The sequence below is a fragment of the Pisolithus orientalis genome, assembly GCF_024613125.1.
Source record: "Pisolithus orientalis strain OTSU chromosome Unknown F5J12scaffold_144, whole genome shotgun sequence".
In the NCBI taxonomy this organism is placed as follows: domain Eukaryota; kingdom Fungi; phylum Basidiomycota; class Agaricomycetes; order Boletales; family Pisolithaceae; genus Pisolithus; species Pisolithus orientalis.
In genome coordinates, this window is record NW_026260925.1 from 1 (window position 1) to 21,947 (window position 21,947).

The 21,947-nt window shown below is 46.4% G+C and overlaps 5 protein-coding genes across 5 annotated transcripts; 3 read left to right on the plus strand and 2 right to left on the minus strand.

Moving 5' to 3' along the window:
* Positions 1-1,068: 1,068 nt before the first annotated feature.
* F5J12DRAFT_787724 (uncharacterized protein) lies at positions 1,069-2,136 on the plus strand (the record flags this gene model as incomplete). Its single annotated transcript, XM_051743693.1, has 4 exons — positions 1,069-1,264; positions 1,325-1,426; positions 1,542-1,699; positions 1,960-2,136. The coding sequence occupies 4 exons, from the start codon at positions 1,069-1,071 to the stop codon at positions 2,134-2,136; spliced, it is 633 nt and encodes a 210-aa protein (XP_051594142.1).
* Positions 2,137-2,916: 780 nt separating this feature from the next.
* On the minus strand, positions 2,917-3,966 carry F5J12DRAFT_787725 (uncharacterized protein; the record flags this gene model as incomplete). The annotated part of the gene is made up of 4 exons (XM_051743694.1): positions 2,917-3,176; positions 3,251-3,298; positions 3,411-3,812; positions 3,918-3,966. 4 exons carry the CDS (start codon positions 3,964-3,966, stop codon positions 2,917-2,919), a joined length of 759 nt encoding a protein of 252 aa, XP_051594143.1.
* A 119-nt stretch (positions 3,967-4,085) lies between these two features.
* F5J12DRAFT_899499 (uncharacterized protein) lies at positions 4,086-4,975 on the plus strand (the record flags this gene model as incomplete). Its single annotated transcript, XM_051748174.1, has 4 exons — positions 4,086-4,099; positions 4,173-4,371; positions 4,420-4,660; positions 4,710-4,975. 4 exons carry the CDS (start codon positions 4,086-4,088, stop codon positions 4,973-4,975), a joined length of 720 nt encoding a protein of 239 aa, XP_051594144.1.
* Positions 4,976-14,441: 9,466 nt separating this feature from the next.
* F5J12DRAFT_787729 (uncharacterized protein) lies at positions 14,442-16,875 on the minus strand (the record flags this gene model as incomplete). Its single annotated transcript, XM_051743695.1, has 6 exons — positions 14,442-14,813; positions 14,865-15,179; positions 15,240-15,602; positions 15,655-15,849; positions 15,942-16,486; positions 16,536-16,875. 6 exons carry the CDS (start codon positions 16,873-16,875, stop codon positions 14,442-14,444), a joined length of 2,130 nt encoding a protein of 709 aa, XP_051594145.1.
* A 172-nt stretch (positions 16,876-17,047) lies between these two features.
* F5J12DRAFT_907985 (uncharacterized protein) lies at positions 17,048-20,416 on the plus strand (the record flags this gene model as incomplete). The annotated part of the gene is made up of 12 exons (XM_051748989.1): positions 17,048-17,208; positions 17,236-17,330; positions 17,382-17,899; positions 17,957-18,158; positions 18,219-18,405; positions 18,476-18,605; positions 18,662-18,837; positions 18,890-18,986; positions 19,040-19,416; positions 19,567-19,682; positions 19,716-19,762; positions 19,817-20,416. 12 exons carry the CDS (start codon positions 17,048-17,050, stop codon positions 20,414-20,416), a joined length of 2,706 nt encoding a protein of 901 aa, XP_051594146.1.
* Between the last annotated feature and the right edge of the window lie 1,531 nt (positions 20,417-21,947).

Consider the following 21,947-nt stretch of genomic DNA (forward strand, 5'->3'; position numbering starts at 1 on the left):
TCCAACAGACAGTCTGAGTGTTCCATGATCACAGAGCCAGACCAAGTAGGAGGCTGAGTTGCATGGCCTGGCACCCACTTTTGGGGTGCTACTTTTACCATCTTATCCCTGTATCCCCTGGTGGTGTTCACTCTTTGCTAGGTCACCTGGGTCACTCTCATAGTGGGTCACACTGGTGCAATCTTTGACTTCCCCATGATGAATGTTACAAAGCAACAAGGTTTTGATCTCAAAAAATACATGCAGCCAACATGTGCCAGCACAGTCTGAACACAGACCATGGTGATGGTGTCTTAGGATCCAGCACATGAATTTGTCACTGGCATCCTGCACCTGGCCTTCATATCAATCAAATCAATGTGAACTTGGTGACTGCCTTTGCCTACACCATTAGCCTAGTGCCTATAGTTTCCACAGTACTGCAATGCACATTGATTGATTACCAAACCTCTTGGATCTGGGAAGTGGGCATGGCACTGCCTCTGCACATGGCTCAGAGATGGAAACCTCCTGATTGACTCACAACCTTAGCCATGTTGGGCAACTGCCTGATCACACCACATGCAAGAATGGACTAGGCACTGGAATGCAACCTTCATTGAGATGGGAGAATGCCAGCAAAGGCTATTCTCTTCAAAGGACTTTGTACCTAGCTGTCCAAAGGAAATTTGTTCACCACACCTCCAACCTCAGTGACTTCCAGTGAATATGAGATCAACTCTTTGTCCAATGACACAGATCCCACCCCACAACAAAAGGGGACCAGTCTTCAGCCAGCCAAAGTCAATATACTCGAGGCTGAGTTAGATTCATGGAAAAATGCCAACCAAGACAAGAGGAGTTCCATGTTGTTAACCATCAGAAACAGGACAAAAAACCTTGATGCTAATGTAACACTGAAAACCCATGAATGGGTTTGGAAGAAGGTGTGCCACAGCATCCTTTGATTACCCAACATGTCCTCACCATTGCCAGGTGATTCAGACTTGGTTGTACAACCACAGTTGGAGCTGTAGTCAATGGGCTTTGGTCAAATATGGTGGCAGTTGAACACTGAGGAAGGTGGTCATGCACCATCACAAGAAAGCCATCAAAAGAGTGTTGGAGGAAGCAGGGATCAAGCAGGGATCAGCAGAAATGATCAAGTCATATCAGAAGGCCATTGACACCATCATGAAGTCCCTGACTGCTGAGGAGATACAGGAGCTGAGGATCTGGCCACAGAATGGACTGAGCAGCAGCCACCATGGGATGTTCAATCAGAGTAGGTGCCATTGCCATTTCTGACTGCTGCCTTTTTACTTACTGGGACTCAGAACTGCAGAAAAGAAAGGCCAACAATATGCTGAGGAGTTTGCTAAGGAAATGTGGAAGCAGTGTGAGGCAAGGGTGGTAGTGATGGTGGCATGGGAAGATGTCAATAGAGGTCATAGTTGGAGCATAAGGAATTTGTTCCTGGGTCATCTGAATACTGCCAGATACTGACCAACCTGTCTAGCCATGATTTCAATGATGAATTGGGTCATGGCAAGTTATTTCAGGCTTGGAGGACTGCAGGGACAAATTTGTCAAGTATGCATGGACAGCATTTGGGAGTGGTGGCACAGATGAGACTCAGCAGACAATGATGCTGCTCCACAGCTGCAGCAGTGAAAGAAACTGGCAAAGGACAAAGTTAACCTGCCACTCAGCAAGGATGGTACACCATACATTCCCAACATATTGGACATGTGGGTGCCAAGGTTGAAAGATATCATGCAGACATTTGTCCACATTGCACTACCATAGGTGTAACCACAGGAGGACTTCTGTTCATTGACATCATAGCAGGGAAGGCATGCAGCAATTCAGAGGCAACTGTGCCATGGAGTTGCAATAAACAACCAACATGAACATTTACATTGCACCCAAGTTCCCTCCCCAGACATTCCATTCAAAGAACCAACTTGACTAACACAGGATGAGTTGACAGCAATCTTGGAGTGGTGGCAGGAGCAGAAGATGCAGCATCCCAACAATATATTTGCATTCATGCCAGTTGGAGATGCAATGTTGGTTGGGTGCCATTGGATGTGGAACAGGGTGCCAAAGACATCCCAGACCCAGCAGGGGGACAGAAAACAGCTGGCCAATTGACTGGGTTTGGGATGTGATCATGGCTAACAAACTGGTAAGCAAGCAGTTGTACTAACTACATTATCAACACAATAATGTAATGGGTGTTACAGTGGTCAGCTCAAATACCAAAGGTGCCCCTCTGGCCAGTAGCTCCCAACCATCCCTGGTGCCCAATAGCAATAAGAGTACAAGGGCTTTGGCACTAGATGCTGATATGTCAGTTGAATTGCCAGCAAGACAACACCCAATTGCCATATTGGCAGCAGATGGAAATAACAGCTGCTGGGAGAGTGGTAAGCTGCCAGCCCTCACTTGATAGTCATGTTATACACACTTAACCCATGTCTGCTGAAGGCCCCAGCTATGATTTCACCACCACACAGCAAATTCCATATGGTGTGCAGTCAATGGTGAAATTCTATGGGTGCTGGGGGGTCACAACAAGGTGGGTTTTCAATATCTGCAACTGTGTTGAATGACAGGGGACATGTTTCAGACATTGCAGTGGAGAGCCCAAGTGCCAAGCCCCAAATGGCAGGCAGTGAAACAGTTGCCACAGCTCCTGTGGTGGAAGTGCTGACCATGATTCAGCTGACACCCTCCATGCAGCACAAAATGAGCAGGTGCCAAAGAATAGTTGGAGGGTCCCTACACAGCTGAAGGCAAGATGGGAGTTGCTGATGAGGTCAACAGGCAATTAGCTCTTACAGCATCCCCAGCTATTGCCTAGTCCCTTGAAGAAATGCTGTTGACAATAGTAGCATACTTTACAATTTATGCAACAATTCACAGTAGGAATTACAATAAGTCCTCATCAATCTCCACTTCATCCTCACCATCCCAATCCTTTGTCATCAAATCTTCTATATATTGCTGTGTCTGCATGACCTGCTCTCCCCTTGCAAGCAAAAGCCAAAACCTTATGCTTGATTTGACCAAGATATTGCTGTAGTGATTGTATGTGGCAACAATAGGCCCATCAGTAGCAGTATTCAGCAGTGCTGGGTGTTCTGAGGCTGGTCCTGAGAGCAGAATTGCTAGCCACCTTGCCTTGGTCACTATTCAATTATTAACATATGTGAGAATGATATTGCAAAAACACATGTTGTTATCAGTCCTTCCTCATGAATACCTTGTATCCCCAAATCATCTGTGAACTGCTGAAGTGCTGCAAAGTGACCTAACAAAATTGAAAATGTGGTCACAATGAAAGGTGGAACACTCATGAGCAGCAGCATCTGTCTCCACTGACAGCCAAGCTCTGTGCCCCAATCCAGAGGCCATGGGGTTACTGTTGGCAGTCAGTTCTGCATCAGGTTCCTCATCCATGTTAGGATGATCCTTAGTGGGGGGTTGAGTAGTTGTGTGTGGAGGGGATGCCACAAATGATACTGGCATTGGTGAGTGAGCTGTGTGTGCTGGCAAAGATGTTGGGGAATCCCAGCTGGGGGTGATGGCAGTTAAGGAGGGGATGGAATGAGCTGCTACAGGATCATCCCCTCTATGATTGGTACTGGGCTGTTGGGAAGAAGGTGATAATGGTGGGGAGTCCCACAAAGGTGCAACCACTCTTAGTGGCAGGCATTGGCATGGGCTGGCAAAAGCCTGTGATGAGGATGATGACAAGGCTAGCTGTTCAGGCCATGTGCCGGTGGCAGCTGCTGCTCCAAATGGCAGGTATTCAGGTTCATCTACTGCCATATGAACATCATCTACATTTGGCAGCCCCTGATGCTTCTTGCATGGCAAAATAATTAGGAACAGTTAGCCTTACATCCAACCAATTAATGACCACTTACTGCAGGTGTCCAGACTTCCTGGTCTCCACCTGACTGATTTTTGATCCATGATTGGGGTCACTGCTAATTCTGATGAGTGGATGAACTGTGTGGGATATTTGAGTGAATGCAATGTAGCAAAGCCTGCATGGATTATTTGGTCTTGTTTGGGTGCCAGCAATACTTGCAATGCTGGCACAATGGTTTAGCAACATAAAAAAAAGCAGCATGCACTGTTAACACCATTCTCCTTTAACACCTACTTTGCCCATCTAGCTTTTCATACTCCTCACTGACACAATGTCTGAACAAGCTCAATCTTCACAGGCCACCACCACCATTCCCCCCATCACCCCTACCATGCAAAATTGTCACATATGCTGCTGACATTGTTTTGGAGGAGCTTTCTGGGCTAGAATCCAATAGAAACAGGCAGTACTGGCAAAAGGCAATGAATGTGATCTGGGAACAACTGGTATGTGCTATGCCAAATAATTTATCCATCCAACTCACACCAATGTAGGGCCATGTTCACCCATTGGTGGAAGAACTCCCCTCCAAATCTACCATTCCCACCCATCTCATTGCTGCAGCAAAGTGGATGAAAGATCTGGCCATGCTCACAGAATTGAAACAATGGCCAGACTTTGACCAAATTAGGGATGCAGGGGACACCAATGTTGTCAATCACCCATGGTATCAGGTGGGGCAGCCAATGGACAAGGGAAAGGGTCAAGAGGTCCCATCAGAGCCCATTCAGCTAAGTAGGCCAATCAGTGAGCCCACTGACACCTCTGAAGAGCCCTGTGGCAGAACAAGAAGCTGCCTTCCTCCCCCCACTGCTTGCCCAAAGAGTCAGTGGCCCAGGAAGCATGCAAAGCCTGCCACTGAAAGTGATGCTGATGAAGGTGCAGCATCTGTTTCTTGAGCTATTTGTGGTTGCTCTGTGGCCCATCTTGCCACTCCCACTGCCAACTACCCTGTTGTTGCCAAAGAAGACTGATGTGCTAGATGCAAAGAGAAGAACTTCCCATGTGTGGTGGAACTGGGGTCAGCATGCTGGCAATGCAGCTGTATGAAGTATCAGTGCAGCATCTTTGCAGAAGTCATGGCCACATGCTCCCAGTCAAGGCACCCCCCTCCCAGTCATCCCACCACCATCCCAGAAGCACCTTCTGAACCTCATCAAACACCAGCACCATTCCATCCCCAAAGCTGACACCATCCTTCCAGCCCTATTGTGGGGCCATCCATTGCCAAAGCCAGAGAACCTGCTGCAGCCCCCCAGCAGACAAGGAAACAGTGGGCACCCACTTGAAGCATGACTCCTGCAACTCCCAAGACAACCCCTGCAGCAACCACAAGCTCTTGCTGGCAAAGTATGTCTTTTATATGTCCCATTCCGATATTCTTATAAGATCCTAACATAGTTTTTGATGGAGTGGTCATTGTGACCCCATCATGGTGGCAGTCAGGTCAGCAGACATCAAGTCCTGTGTCATGAGGGCCAGCAACATCTACCAGCCATCCTGCTACCCCTGCCCACCTGGCAACACCCAATGCCACCCCTTTTGATTGCATGGAAGAGGAAATGGTGGCATTGCAGCAGCAGCAGCTAGACATGGCCCAGGATCTTCTCAATACCTGCCACAAGTTGGCCAATACACAGCAGATCCTTGCCAATACCCAGACAGAGTTGGAGACACTCTGTGATGTTGTTGAGGCCATGTGCCAGTGCCTTCTCCCATTGCAACATGCAGGACTTGATCCCTCCAGTGTCACACACCAAAGGTGTTGTGGACATGGTTACAGCTGACTCTGCCTAACTTGTCAATGAGTTGTGCACCATGCCATGCAGATGAAGACTAAAGCCCTCATGCATAGAAAGACTGCTGGACATGAGCAGTCATCAGTGCTAAAGAGAAAAGAGGAAGCAACTCAAGTGCCCATCAAAGCGTTTTAGCACTCAAGTATGGCATTCTGGTTTTCATCATATCTCCACCATTTCCAAAGATATCAACTCCATTCTCACACTTGCTTAAAGTGCTCAGCCATGTGATTCTGCCTTCCAAGTTTGGAAAGGATCCTTGCACCCTATGCATTTCTACAGCACTCCATCCATCAGACACTCATTTTGCTAAGTCAATCAGATATGACTGCCTCTTTGTTGATCATCTCATTTGTCTCTTTTGCCAGAGATAGTGGCTATGTATATCTGCCAGGTGTTCCCACCAGCTTCCATCCTGAAGCCCCCTGGTTCATTCCATCATCATCAGCCCCATCCCATCCCATGCAGCTTGGTCAGCATGTTCTCCTTGTCAGTATGACTTCCAGAAGGATGTTCTTTGGTTGCCTCAGGTCTGTCACTCAGTTACAAAGGTCTTATGTGGTTGTTTTGGTCTCCCCACTTGATGAAGCATATGGATCCTTCCTCCCTGCTCCCTGCAATGTCTTTGTTCCAATCTCATCCATCACTCTCCCCACATTGCAACAGCTGCAGTATAATCTACTGTTCTCCATCCTCCCTGATCACATCCATGATGAGTATGACATGCATCTTGCCTTGTTATTGCAAGACCCAGCAGAAGACATCCCCCCTTCTCCCTCTCCTCCATCAGAGCCCTGTTCATGAAGCTTTTATTAACTTTGCTGAGAGGACAAATGGGTGGGAGACCCAATTGCCTATGCTCCCATTGCCCCACTCACCCCCAATGCCCTAGCCCTTTGACACCTGACTCATGCCATCCTTTCCTGGAATTAATACTTCCCTATCTGGAAACACTGTCCATCTGTCATCCCATCTTTGGATCTAGTGATGTCTCTGCTGAGATCTAACATGCATTGCCACCCCCTATGTGATACCAGTGTGCTTACTCATGTTTTGACTCATACTGTGATGTTTTGACTGTCCTTGACTCATTTGTTGTCAATACTTACCAATCCTCTTTGCTTGCTTACTTTTCATTTCTTGCTTACTCATCATGATTACTCATTGCTTACAGTCCTTATTCATTACTTACCAAGCATTTGTGCCTCATTTGTCATAAGCTGCACTCCCCCCACAGTATATAAACCCCCCTGTACTCAGTAATCAGTTCTGTTATGCCTGTGTCAGGGGTCTTTCCTTTTTTGACTTCTCATGGTCATGTGTGTCACATGCCTCATCATGTCCCTAATAACTGTTGTCATCTTGGGCATGTCTATGCTCAAAGGACAGCTCAGATCTCCAGTGGTCATGGTATTTCCAATACCCTTTAATGCTGCACACCTGTAGGTGATCCAGTGATCCACCCCCATCTCTGATGAATGGTCAATTTCATACTTTGCCTCTGACTCATATTTATTGCTCTGATCATTTGCTTCTTGCTCTGGTGTCAGGCCCCTTGCTGCACATTGATCGCACAGCTGGTATGGCCCTTTTTCCCTGTACTGCCCTTACCATATGACACCATATGACTCTTTCTTATTTCATTGTTTACTGCTGTGGATACTTACTGTCACCTTGGTGTGACTTGTACAGTACTCTTGTCCTGAGTTATTTATACAGCCATACCATACTTTGTATCAGTTTTTTGATAGCTTGCAACTCAGCTTCATCCCTCTGCTTTCATCCTTGTTCCCTTCCCCATTGTGATCTCAGAAGAACTCACCAGTGGAAGTGAACTTTGTCAGACCTTCGCAGTAACTGAGCCATAGGGGCTATGACAAGTTTGGCCCATAGACTCCCTCTTGCACCACTTGTGACTAGTCCATTTGACAAAGTCACTCAGCTCAGGCATAACAAGTTCAGTCCATCTCAGTCATAACTCATCATTGACAGTTGAGGCTCATTTGGAAGGGTCTTTCTACCACCATTCATCTGAGGTATCACCTGTGCTTAGTCAGCGCATTTGATTAGTCATTGCTCCACTCTTGCATAACTCAACATCAACTTGCACCAGAACTCCTTTCAGCTGAATACCTTTGCTCTATCCAGCACCCCCTATCAAGTCCATATTCATTCATCTACTCCTGTGTAACTCAATGTCAACTTGTGCCAGGAGCATGTCTCATTGAAGATCCTTACTCTAGCCAGCATCCCCCTCACAATCATTACTCTTTCATCTTCTCCTGCATAACTTGTCAATGACTTGCACTAGGAGCACCTGCCATTGAAACTCCCCCCCACATTAGATTTTTCTGCCCTCCAGGTTCCATGAAGGTAAACCACCACTCACTCTTATTTGTCTTTGGTGTTGGATTTGTTTGGCTTACACCAGCTTTCCACACTTTGACTCACACTGGCCCATCCTGCCCTGGCACCATTGGGATGTTGCTTAGTACTCATCCAGTGTGGGACACAACTTCTGGGAAGTGTGCAACTAGAGGAAAGCTGAAGGGAGAATTCCCTAGGATTGACCTGAGGGGTGCTGCATGGAAGGAGAAGTCAAGGATTACCCTAGAAGGGGTGGGGTAATACATGCAAGGGTTACAGAATTTAATCCTGGAGGGATGTGGGCATGCAAGGAACAGTGAGATGGGTATATGAAATTCCAAGAAGCCAATTTGCAATGAGAAGAGTGTATTCAAGGTGAGAGGGATACAGGGTAAGGAGTGCAGGATTGGGAGACACAAGAGACATGAAGACCACTGGAGACACTGTAGATGCTGTAGACTCAATATATGCACTTAGACTCTGAGAACTCTCAAACTTGTGGAACACACACAGATAGCAACTCTAAAGGTGGGTGGTTTATTTCCAACATTATGACAGAATTATATAGTACAAGGGAAGTAGGTATGAGTCAGAGTAAGGTGGGGCAGAAAAGCTAAAAATCTGGAAAATACAGGAAAGGATGACAGATGTCAGCAAATTACAGATGCACATGAAATAGTCTGGCAAGTAGTAGATGAGAGAAAAAACAGGTCAACAGTAAGGGGTATCTTCCAACAGAACTAGGGTATGTGTACAAGTGAGAGGGGGAAGCACAGGAGGGCAGAGTGCACTGGCATGAGGTCCAGCTTGTGGAATTTAGGGAAATAGAGATAACTGGAGTTTTTTAGAGGCAACTGGCATGAATGAGTGGTGACATGGTTGGGCAGTGGTGCAGCTACTGAATTCCAGATGACTCTGGGTGAATGCAGAATTTCTGGATCAGCTTTATTGATAACTGGGCAACATGCTGAAGGTTGGGAGAAATTCTGAAGGCAACAGGGGTTGGGAGGAAACACAAGGTCACAAGTGGGAAAAATCCCAAAATGGGTTTGTCACAGAGGCTTGCAGAATTTAGTGACAGATTTGTGTTCCAGCCTCAGGGAGTATACAACTCCCTACACTGGCAGTCATTCCTGATAATGGTGCCAGAATGCTTGACCTTGCACCTACCACAATGGTTCAGGAGGTTGCCATCAATCCTGATATCCTCCACAATCTCCCAGGTGAGTTGCTTTCTCTGGCTGTTAACAGCCTTATTGCAGGACCATCTGTTGGTGTCAGGGTGACTGGCCAGATGCCAATATATTTGTCTTTGGGGACAGCTGCCAATGATGCAAATGAGGATGATACTGATGATGAAGGTGTTGCTACATGGATGGATGTTGATTAACATTTCCTTTTTGTCTATTATACCATACCCCTGTTTGGCTATCCCTGTACCTTTGAATGAGCATTCCTGCCTTTCCTTTAAATAATGCCAGTCAATGTGAATCCAGTCCCCCAGAATGCCTGCACATGGGTATAGTCTAGTGACCTGAACAGATGCAAATCCACCCATATAATCCTGCCTGTATTGCTGACCCAGTGCAATCCAGACATATCCTTGCAGTATGGTGATACTAGTACATTTGTGGCACAGACAGTGACAACATGAGAATCCCATAGCATCAAATACCATTGTGTAACCCAATGCAAAGCCTGGCAAGATATGTTACCAAGGCATTATTGACAATGGTGAGCTTTATTCCATGCTTGAGAATGCTCTGGCATACTACCTCTAGACTGCCACATTCTGCCACACCTTCTGGAAGACCCTAGACTTGCACTGCTAAAATGAGGTGCTGCAGCATGAAGCACCTTCAAACACCCCTGTATACAGCAGTAGTTCTGCATGCCAAGCTCCACCATTCACCATACAATGCATGCCCCCCTGGTCCTGAATGCTTCTTTGGTTCCCACTTCCTCTTACCTACTGCTGTACACTTCTGCAGCATGGCTTAGTGTAACACCATAGCATATTGAGCTCTTTGGGCTCCCCTACAATCTTTTACCACATTCCAGTACTGCATGGCACTTCCCTCACTTGAACCACATAGTACCAAACCCTTGGCCACCCAATTCCCATTGGGTGCCACATGATGTTGGGCCACTCCACTGTATAACAGCCCTTCTTTCTCCTGTTGGAGTGAAACAACCCCTGTCCTTACTTGGACTTAGGCATGTGATCATGTCACTTACATAAGCTGTTAGAGTGCACACATACACTAGTAAAATTTACCTAGTCCCTCAGTGGCTTGACAGACTACTGAGGTTCCCTACAGATTCCTCTCTGGGTTTCCCTCTGCAACCCCACAGACTTCTTCATCTCCCCATACCAGTGGCTGCTGGGCAAAGGCCCCCAAATGCCATTCACTTCTACTCCAATTCAGAGATTGCCACTTCCTGCCAGTTACTTCACTCCAACCTAGCATTTGCCACTCCATGCTGGTGACTGCTCCCCTATGCCAGCAACTGACTGTTACTTTACCAGCATACTTGCATTGCCTAAATCTGCCATTGTGGTGAGTCCTCCCAGGTATAGCCTGGTAGACTCTCCAATACCACAACAGCACACATATCCCTGGATCACTACTTGTCATCCTGTGCCATACACATGAATCCCAGTCATGGCAGTGCTCTGCTACAGTCATGGTTGCTGCTAGTAATAGGGCTTTCAGTATTCCAATAATCCTACCAGCATCCAGTGAAATGCAGCAGCCTGTTATGCTGCTGTATGTATGACTGGACATACCATGTAGTCATGTTTGGCTGGACTATGCACAGGATGCCCATCTAACCTGTGCTATGCTATATATGTCCCTATCACATGGTGATATTCTATTTGAAGCCTCTCCATGTGACACCTAAAAATGTAATTGCAGCTGATTCATCTGTCACCCATGACAATACAATTGTAGCCAATCCTGAATGATACATGCCCACATAATTACAGCTGATCCCTACATTATGGTGACAACTTGTAGGTTGGCTTGACCTCTGCTGGCCTGTGTCACATGGCCAATTGTCAGCCTCTGCTGGCTGTGTCACATGGCCTAACTAGGTACATGGGCTCAGCTTGCATTTGAAGCATGCACAGTGATTACATTTTAAAATACCCCCTGAAAGATGATGTGTTGAGGTCAACCATACATAGAATGATCAACAAGTCTGAGGTCTGCAGATATTCCATTGCCTTGTTCATTGGTATCAATCCCCATGTTCAGGTCAAGGTATGTTGGTCTGGATTCTTGCTGCTGAACACAGATCAATCGCTTCTTCTAGCCCATGCCGAGTTGTATATCCCCTGAGAGACCACCCAAGTACGCACCTACCTCTGCAGGGGACCACGTCCAGACGCGTCTGAACGAGACCTATCATCGAAACGCCTCCTTGAGCGACTAGGTATGATGAAAAATGAGTCGTTTTAGACACAGTTAACCCATATGCTCTCAATTTTGTTCCTGAATGCTAAATACAGAAATGCTTTATAGGACGCTTCCACAACCTTAACTACGTAACGAACGTTCGACTTGGGGAGTTGCACCAGTACAGGTTACCTGATCACGCCCATGAACCTTCTGGGAATATTGGTCAGCGCTGAGAAGATTTCGTTGGCTGAGTGGCTCCATATCAGCGCGCATGCCCATAATGAAGTTTCATTTCGTTTCTTATCAGATGAGTGTTGCGTACTTATACCAAGGGTGAATCGTAAGGCTGCGCCCGTGAGCGAGCCTTAAGATGTCTCTGGCAGAAACTGCGGCCTCTGTGAGTGGCGCCTTCGATAGCATACCCATCATGTGCGTGGTTTCCTACGTTCTCCAGCACTACCTAAGCTCTCTTATCGGACAGCGATATAGGACATGCGTCGACACCTGAGGAACGGGCTGCGTTGGCTCGGCAGATCAGGGATGCTTGCATGAATGTTGGGTTCTTTTACAGTGAGCACAGACCCTCCTGTCTTAATATCTATGACTTCCCAACGCGCGACTCGCAGTTAGCAACCATGGTATACCCCAGGAGACCATTGGCAAGGTCTGTTCGGCCATGGAAGCTTACTTTTCTCTCCCACTGGAGACGAAGATGAAGGTAAGCCTACGTCCTCACATCACTTGATCTTTGGCTCATCTGGAGAAGCTTTACCACAGAGATAAGAATTTCAGGGGATACGAACCCGTGTTCAGCTCCAACGCCGACCCAGCCAACAGAGCCGACCTACATGAAGGCTTCATATTTGGTTGGGAAGAATTGGTGCCCAAGGAAAACGACGAAAAGCGAACGAATGATGGTGCCATGGCTGGTGCGAATGTATGGCCCTCGGAACCCTCTGGGTTCCGTGAAGCCTGCCTCAATTATTAGTACGCTCCATTCTAACATACCGTTCGAGTGTGCCTCATTCCGTTCCGTGGTGAAGCCATGCAGCAGTTGGTATCGGAAGGGTCCTGTTCCACTTATTTGCCCTTGCATTGGATCTCCCTGCAACGTACTTTGATGACAAGGCACGGTCGCGCCTACGTATCCAATTGTCTTAGCTGACGGTTTTCAGACCAGGAATTCTGCTGCATCCATGCGTTTGATCCATTACCCACCTCAAACTGGTCCCGAAGGCGATGGTATCGTTGGAATCGGTGCACACTCAGAGTAAGGCATCCCACCTATTCCCTTGAATCTGCCCTGACAAACCTCTTCATAGTTTCAGGGTTGGGGGTCTCATCAAAGCATATAGAATCTCGAACTGAAATGACATGCAGTGTTTCACCATCTTATGGCAAGAACCCGATATTCAGGCTCTTGAACTACTGAACTCCGAGAAGCAATGGGTAAAGGCACCACCGATCCCCGGAACGCTTGTTATCAAGTGTGTGGAAGCTTGAATGACATCTGAATGATCTGACTGCTTGCAACTAGCATTGGTGACCAACTTGCACGATGGACGAGTGAGTGTCAATCCAGGTATACATACTGATTCCTGTCTCTCACGCTCTCCTGGTAGACGACGTATTTAGGTCGACCGTGCATAGAGCGATCAACAGGAGCGGCGTTCGTCGATATTCCATTCCTCTGTTCTTCGGCACGGATTATCACGTCCAGATCGAAGTAAGTAGGCCTTGCTTGTCACTACGGCACCCAGATCAATCACCTCACCCAGCCCATGCCGAGTTGTGTATCCCCTGAGAGACCGCCCAAGTACGAACCCGTCGCTGCAGGGGACTACGTCCACCAGCGTCTGCAAGAGGTGTATTACCAAGACACCGCTACCTCCTGATGTGGCTGGGCAACTTGTCGAGGAGTCAATTTATAATTGAATGCACGCTTTTTACATAGCGCGAGTGGTATTTGTTAGATAGGTTTCCAGCCTCGTCTCCCGCATCTTGTTAGCAGTTGCGTCCCGTTCTTCAGTCGTTAGTTCCAGTTGGGCAATTGCCAATACTGCTGACTAGCAGCGTATTTCTGTAAATTTCGGCCAATAATTCAATCATTGCGGGTGCTCGCAATGCTTATACACATTCTTCAATGGCGCACTTCTAATTGCTATTCGCTGAAGGTAAGCCTATCACACTCTTGGGTAGAGCCCAACTTGGTGATGCAGCATTACCTGTCCTACTGATGTATCATACCTTACCACTGTAGCATACCTGTGATGCAAGATCACCTAGCTCTGTTAGGCCCAGTGTGATGCATCATATTACACCACTATCCTCTTTTGGCTGCCATGCCACCCCATGCCACCATCAACCTGCAGCAAGCCACCCCCCCATGTAGCATGCTTCTTTTGGCAGTCATCAACAATTTGTCACCCTGACTGTGACAACTGCATGGACTGTTGACAAATCCAACAGACCAACAGACATCACAGTAAAGTGACTGTGAAAAGGCATGTCATTTATGTATGCAGTCCCATCACCTGTACACAGTTCACATTTTTGTAGGATGACAAGCTGAAGGATTGTCAAGTCTATACATCAGCAAATCACGAGTTTACTTATCCTTACTTGACAGCTACTTAACATTTGCTTATCATACCAACTGCCAAGCAGCTGTCTGCTTGGATAAGTAGATCCTTCTGCTGGATACTTACTTAGCACTGCTTATTTTTTACTTAATGCATGCTTAGCTTATTAGTTTCTTACTTGAAATAATGCTGGTTCTGTTCCGTCAAGCAGATAAGCAGCAACAAAGTGCAATTAATATCTGCTAAGCACATGCTAAGTAGCGGTGAAGTAAATTATGCGGCAGTAAGATCGAGGGATTGAAAAACATAGACAAACTAGTGATAGCAATTGGGAAGATGTATTAGAGATCCTGTTGTGGACTCAGTGGATCGTATAAGCAGTAGGGAATGAAAACCTACAGATAAGTGCATACTCATCGTCAGATCCTGCATCACTCAACAGCTCGGGGTCGAGTTCTTGCCCTATTGCAAGCGAAGCAAGGGCAAGCTCTACAATGGCTTGAAGCTGAGCAATAGATCTTCTTTTGGCGGCCCCTGTAAACTTCCTCATTGGGGCTCCCCAATTCTGGTCTGAAAATGCGCACGCAGTCTTGCTATCCTTGCCCGAAGCCATGTTGTATTTGACAGGGGTCCGCACAAACCTCGTTGCCACTTTGGCAATACCATCTTTGACATTGATGGGGGACTTGAGCTCGATGTCACCAGATCTAACGAGGTTCAAGCCACATGAGAGCTAAAAAACTAATCAATACTGTAGCTATGAAAATGACTTGATAAATGTTACCGCAGCAGCACAAAGTCCAAGAGCACCAACAACACCATGCTTTGTCAAAGACGAAGTGTCAAGAGCAGGGACTTGAATGTATCCTTTGGTTGCGGTCAAATGGCTGCTCAGCAGCAGCTGTTGCACAAAAATGGAGCAGAAGGCCTTCTCAGGAACAGTTGTGTCAAGGTCTTCATATAAGAATGTGAAATGATCGAGTAATACTTTTGCAGTGTTGGCGGGTGATGGGTCTTGAGGATTGAGGAAGAAAGCTATGAGTTGCACAACAGCTGCAGAGGCAAAGCCATGCCTCCAATCACACAAGCGTTGAGACGCCTATGGCAAACATGGTCAGCTACAGATGAAGTCAGAATGAAATGGACTTATGACAGAAACCATGGGTGAGCTGGGAAGAATGCTACCTGCCATGTTCTTGAGTATGGGGTATATGACTGGCATGATCTCCTGTAGAGCCCCACAAATATCTTGCTTGGCGATGTTGAATGCATCCTCTTGGTTTCCGGCCCATAGGATTAGCGTCGGAATAACTTCCCTCTTCCACTTCTGATCTTTATGCAGATCTGAGGGGAGATCCGAATTGTTGAAACGCACTTGTGCAGGGATGGTCTGCACTTGACTCGATGAATCGCTTGCTATGATAGATCTCTTGCTAGTAGATGTGGCTGATAAGCTGGACATAGAGTCGCAAGCTTGTATCTTGATCTTCTTTGGCATGCCCTTTGTAACCATGACACGCAACTGAAAGAAAATAAAAGATGAAGGAACACAGAGAAAGGTGGTCAGCACATACCTTGGCCGTGGCATTCTTGTGCCCCAAAACACAGATGGCATCGTCTAGATTGTCACAGTTATCATTGATGGCGTCGCCCTCAACCTCAGAGGTCAAGATGTATTCCAACTTGGCTACTTTCCTCTTGATGTTGGCGAGTCTGGTGGCAGGATCATTGGCCTCATACTCCTCAGCCATTGTGGCAGCGCACTGAGACTACCATTGCATGAGTAAAAACCATTTCAGCATGAAAGATACTCAACGATAACATTTTGAAGAGCAGGGACGTCCAAAGCCAGAGGTCTCACTGGCCTGCTAGCTTCTCCATCTTTGTGATCAGGTAGCGAGTCGAAGTTTTCTGGTAGTTGGGATTCGAACTCGTAGTTGTATTGGGGATCATTTGGCAGTGGAGAGCCGAGATTGAATACATGGAACTCGACATCAGTAGTACTTGTAGCGAGGGTACTTGTGGACGGAGGTGGTGCAGCTGATGTGTGAGGACTGGCACTAGCACTCGAAGATTGTGTAGAGCTTGTGTCGACGATGTTCACCCAATTTTTGACACGCTTAGATAAAGTCAGTTTATCATCAGAGCTGGCAGTCGTTAGGACATTTGCAAAGAAAAGAGTTGCCTCAGTTAGGAGGAACATGTTAAGAAGTAAGACACACATCAAACCAGTACTAGCGCCGATGCTATTGTCACATGTTGATGGCGGGGATACTTTGTTGCGCATGGAGATTATTGCTTCATGCAGCAATTTTGCCTTTGCTGCTTTTGTCCCTTTCCCCTTCATCACTACAGGTCCAGCATTGTCTTCCACATCAGCTAGGGGGGTAAGTGGCTCATTGATCCCTACAAAAAAAATCAGCCTCATGTTTTCTTGGTTAAGCATGATAGATACCACCATCACTCTCATTTCTTTGCCTGCCAACAGCATGAGGACGAGGACGAGGACGAGGACATGGCTTGATGGGCTTAGCATCGGCGGCAACACCACTTTGGTTGACCTCCATTTCATCCTCGATTTCGCCGATCTGTTGATAACCTCTCTTCAGCACTGCAACCTTTTTGGCAAGGGCTTCCCAGGTGCATTCATTGTTAGCTTCCTTCTCTGTGCTCGTCTGTCTTCTCAGTTGGCTGTCAAGGATGATCCTACCGGGATGCACATTAGCCACCTGGTGCTTCAGGCAACCACTCGCAAGTGTCTCCTGTGGGCACTCCATGGCCGGTTGGTTGTCCATATCTCGCAGTGCAAAGGGTCGTTGGCTGTGTGTGAAGGTGGAAGACAAAGAGACAGAAGAAAAAAAGGTATGCCCGCTGCTGTCTCTTTTGGCTTAGTTCGATTCTATGTTCAGTCGGCAAATCTTTGCTGTCCCACAGTAACTCCCATTACTCATCATTTTTCTTTCAGATATGATTCCCTGCACAAAACCTGGCTGCTGTCAATGGTTCAGAAACAAGTTGGGCCTAACCCAGCACATCAACATATACCACCCAGTATTTCTGCCTATCAACATCCCTGTGCAGGTAGAACAGCCAGATCAGGTACCATCGCCTGAAGAGGAACAATTCCAGTTCTGACTGGACGACGACGACTATAGTGACCCATCCACAAGCCCTTCGAATCCAACCCTTCTGGCAGAGTTTGTTGGACAAGGTGACAAGTATTATCGGAACTATCACCCAAACCTCACCGGTACGCAGTATGGGTGAAAAATTAAGTATTTACCGATGTATTATTTGACAGGGCAGCCTTGTGATTCATCTGGAAACCCCCTCCCAGTTGGACAGTCATCCCTGCAAACTCCTTCTGAAAAGCAACCTAACGATTGGTCACCATACTCCAGTCATCTGGAGTTCGAGCTAGCTGACTTCCTGTTCACCCACAGCCAGATGTCTGCAGCCAATATTAACAAGTTACTAGATCTCTGGAATGCAACACTTCTCGGCACTGGCAGCCAGCCCGTCTTCAAAGATAGCACTGAAATGTACAAGACGTTCGATCGCACTATACTTGGTGATGTACAGTGGGAGAATTTTTGCATATCCTATACTGGCAAACAACCAACTGATAATGTCCCATCATGGATGAATGCTGTGTACGATATTTGGTTCTGGGACCCTAAAGATGTTATTTGCAATATGCTTTCCCAACCTGATTTTTTGAGAGACATGGATTACCGGCCGTTTCGGGAATATGAGAGCATGACAGACAAGAGACAGTGGGAGGATTTCATGTCTGGTGATTGGGTGTGGACTCAAGCAGTGCGTCTTTTATCTTCTATGTCTCTGAGCACTGTACTAATGGCGTGCAAATAACAGGACATAATTTCTCATGATTCAACCATGCACGGGTCAACCTTCGTTCCAATCATCCTTGGCAGTGACAAGACGACCATGTCAGTTGCAACCAGTCAAAATGATTATTATCCCCTCTACCTCTCAATAGGTAACATGAGCAACAAAGTTCATCATGCACATCGCAATAGTGTCGCTCTCATCGCTTTCCTTGCAATCCCACATAGTAAGTGCATCTGATAGATACATAGGAAAGTAATGGCGCTAATGAGAGATATACTTGTAGCCGACAAAGAGCATGCGTCCACCGACATGTTCCAACAATTCCGCTGCCAACTCTTTCATTCATCACTCACATATATCCTTCGAAATCTCAAGCCTGTGATGACCAAACCAACTGTTATGTGGTTCGGTGATGGACACTATCGCCGCGTAATTTTTGGACTTGGCCCTTATATCACCGATTATGTATTGTGCGAGGGTGGTGTGCGAAGTATGTTTTTCTACTTTCCAACTCTTACTATCAACTAACTAGAATCTCAGATGTCTTGCGATGAGGCAGGAACTTGATACTGATGCACTTTATCAGAGTCGCAAACATGCAGAAGCACTGATCAAGGAGTTTGATCTCAAGACCTTATGGGATGCATATGGCATTGTGGGTGATACAATTGTAAGTATTGTTTCACTTAGATTCCACTGTGCCTGTGTCCTGAAAACTGATTTCAGCCGTTCACCAGCAGTTTTCCCTGTGCCGATATATACCAACTCATCACCCCTGATATACTACACCAGATCATCAAAGGGACATTCAAGGATCATTTGGTCGAGTGGGTTGAAAGCTATTTGAAGACCATGCATGGCACAACAAAGGCGAATGTGATCTTAGATGATATTGACCGGAGGTACATCTGCTTTAATTTACGTTTCTTTCTTTCCTCATGTAGGATACCTTAGAATCACGGCTGTCGCACCTTTCGCAGGGCTCTGTTGCTTTCCCGAGGGCTGTCATTTCAAACAGTGGACTGGTAATGACTCAAAGGCACTAATGAAGGTAATTTTAGATCAGGTTGTTTATACAGTCTGTCGTTAACATTCGATACATAGGTGTGTCTACCTGCCATTGAGGGGCATGTACCAATGGAGATTGCGCGAACATTTTGTGCTTTGTTGGAGTTCACATACCTGGTCTGTCGCAATGTCCTCACTGAAGAAACCTTGGTTGCAGTTCAAGATACCATCGACCGCTTTCACAAGTACCGGGAAATATTTCGCCAATCAGGTACCATTCAAACTTTTTCCTTACCGCACCAGCATGCAATGAAACACTACCCTGATCTTATACATTTATTTGGGGCACTGAACGGACTTTGCACATCAATCACTGAATCAAAGCATATCAATGCTGTGAAGGACCCGTACCGGTGGACCAATCATAACAAGCCACTGGGCCAAATGCTCATTATCAATCAGTGCTTAGATAAGTTGGCAGCCTCTCGAAGGGATTTCAACGAATGAGGGATGCTAGAGGGAAACTGCCTCATGGCAACTATGCAGCTCCTTTCGACTCAAGGTTGGTCATTGGACAATCATATTGATTTTCATCATATTCACATGAAGTAAACAGATGGCAGAGAGAACGGTGGTACATCACAGGTCCTAGGTTCCGGTTCCCATAACGAAGACAATGGTGAGGCTGTGGACTGCCCAACATCCATAGAGGCACATGTTGAACTCGCTCGCACCACCTGTATGTACCTTATTAACCTGAGTAGTGCAGCAGCTCACAAAATCAACCTCTTGCATTCAGAAATGAAGTGGGCCAGAACCGTGACAGATCTTGCAATCGAGCTTGGTCTATCATGTCTCCCTACCATTCTGGAGGAGTTCCTGCTTCAACAAGCCAACGCTGAAGACTACCATGATCTCTGTGACATCCCACTATCTGAGCGCCCCATCTATGGCAACAAAATCACCATCGTTAATTCTGCAGCTGCATTATTCTATGCACCAAGTGATATCAGTGGTATTGGTGGCATGCGGCATGAGTATATCCGCTCGTGTCATTCATGGCAGAATGGGCCACCCCAGTATGACTGTGCATTTGTGAATACTAATCCAGGGCTGAAGGGGATGCACGGTTTGGATGTTGTGCGTATCCTTGGGTTTTTTTCCTTCATTTCCCAAAGCAAGCGTTACCCATGCGCAGTAGTGCAGTGGTTTGACCATGTCAGGGATGACCCAGATGTGGATATGAGGATGTGGATCATACGCCTGGCCCTTACTGCAAATTGTCACCCGGCCACCGCTGTCATACACGTAGACACCATATATCATGCGGCACACCTTGTCCCCTTGTATGGCACCCACCCCATTCCCAGAACCATAAAGCTGCATCATTCTTACGATGCATTTACCACCTTCTACATGAACAGATTTATCGATCATCATGCATTTTCGCTTTTATCAGATTCGTACTTGTAGTGTACTTGATTGTATGCTCAAATTCCATAGTAACTTAGCTGCTTGGGATGCTTATCTACTTGAGTCGCACTTAAACATTCGCCAAGTTACTTAGCAGTCATGCATGCTTGGCAATGTGGGTGCTTAACGTGCTTATGCTACTTACGTGCTTGACAGGTGCTGCTAAGTGGTCAAGCACGGTTAAGCAGACTTATGATTTGCTGATGTAGAAAGGAATATACTCAGACTTCAAGTTGGTTGAAGCTTTAATAATTAACTACCTATAGAAAGGAATATACTGTAGGTAGGTAAGTAAGTGTTCCAATATAATGAATGGAATGAGTCTCACCTCAGACTTCAAGTTGGTTGAAGCTGAGGTGCAGTAAGAAAAATAAACTGCTAAGTGTCCGCTTTTGGATTATGTAATGCTGTGCTCAGTGAACCACAACTAAGGTAAAAAGTGATAAACTCCAACACACCCCTTCATCAAGTATAGTCAAGAAGGAATTAAAAGAAAATAATACCCATGGCTTCAGAGAAATGAACATGCTTCTCCCTAGATAAGCCCTTAGTCAGTACATCAGCCACTTGGTCATTAGTAGACACATAGTCAACAACTGCTTCTCCAGAATCCACTTTCTCTTGTATGAAGTGGTGATGAATCACAATATGTTTTGTGCAGTCATGGAACATCACATTTCAAGCTAGTGAGATAGCAGATTGATTGTCAATGAAGAGGGGAGTGGGTTCATGTGATGACACAGTCTTGAGTTCAAGGACTAGGGTACAGATCCAGTTAGCTTCCTTTGTGGCAGCACATGTGGCCATGTACTTGGCTTCTGTACTCAACAGAGCAACAGATGATTGCTTTTTTGATGACCAGCTAACAGCTCCACCTGAAAGGATAAAAGTATAGCCAGTAACAGAGCAGCAGTCATTGATATCAGCTGCCTGATCTGCATCTACATACCCAATCACATGTGTGTTTGAGTCTTGCGTATAGGTAAGGCAGACCTTGGAGGTGTGCCACAGATAGCAAAAGATGCACTTTAGCACAGTAGTGTGTTCATGCCCAGGGCATGCAGCATGATGGCTTAACATGCCTACAGTAAAGGCGAGGTCAGGCCTCATTGCTAGCATTGCATACATAAGGGCTCCAAGAGCACCCTGGTATGACTTGATATTGGCCTCTGGAATTTCTAATTTTTTGAGCTTGAGGTTAGGCTCAATGGGGGTTGTGCCAGCTTGCCCCTCACTCATCCTGAAGCACTTGAGAACACTCTCAACATGTCTCTTCTGGGAGAGCTGTATGATACCTTTATCATGGTTGCAAAGTATCTCCATTCCTAAGATCCAATGTGCCTCACCCAAATCTTTCATCTTGTACTCCTGCAAGAGCTGAGCCTTGAAATGCTCAATAGTTGCATGACACTTCAAGAGTATTAACTTGTCATCTATGTAGATGGCAACAATAATTAGTATGCCATTCTTGACTTTAAAGAAGAGGCTATGGTCAGCCTGGCTTCAAGTGAAACCCAGGGATTCAAAAATG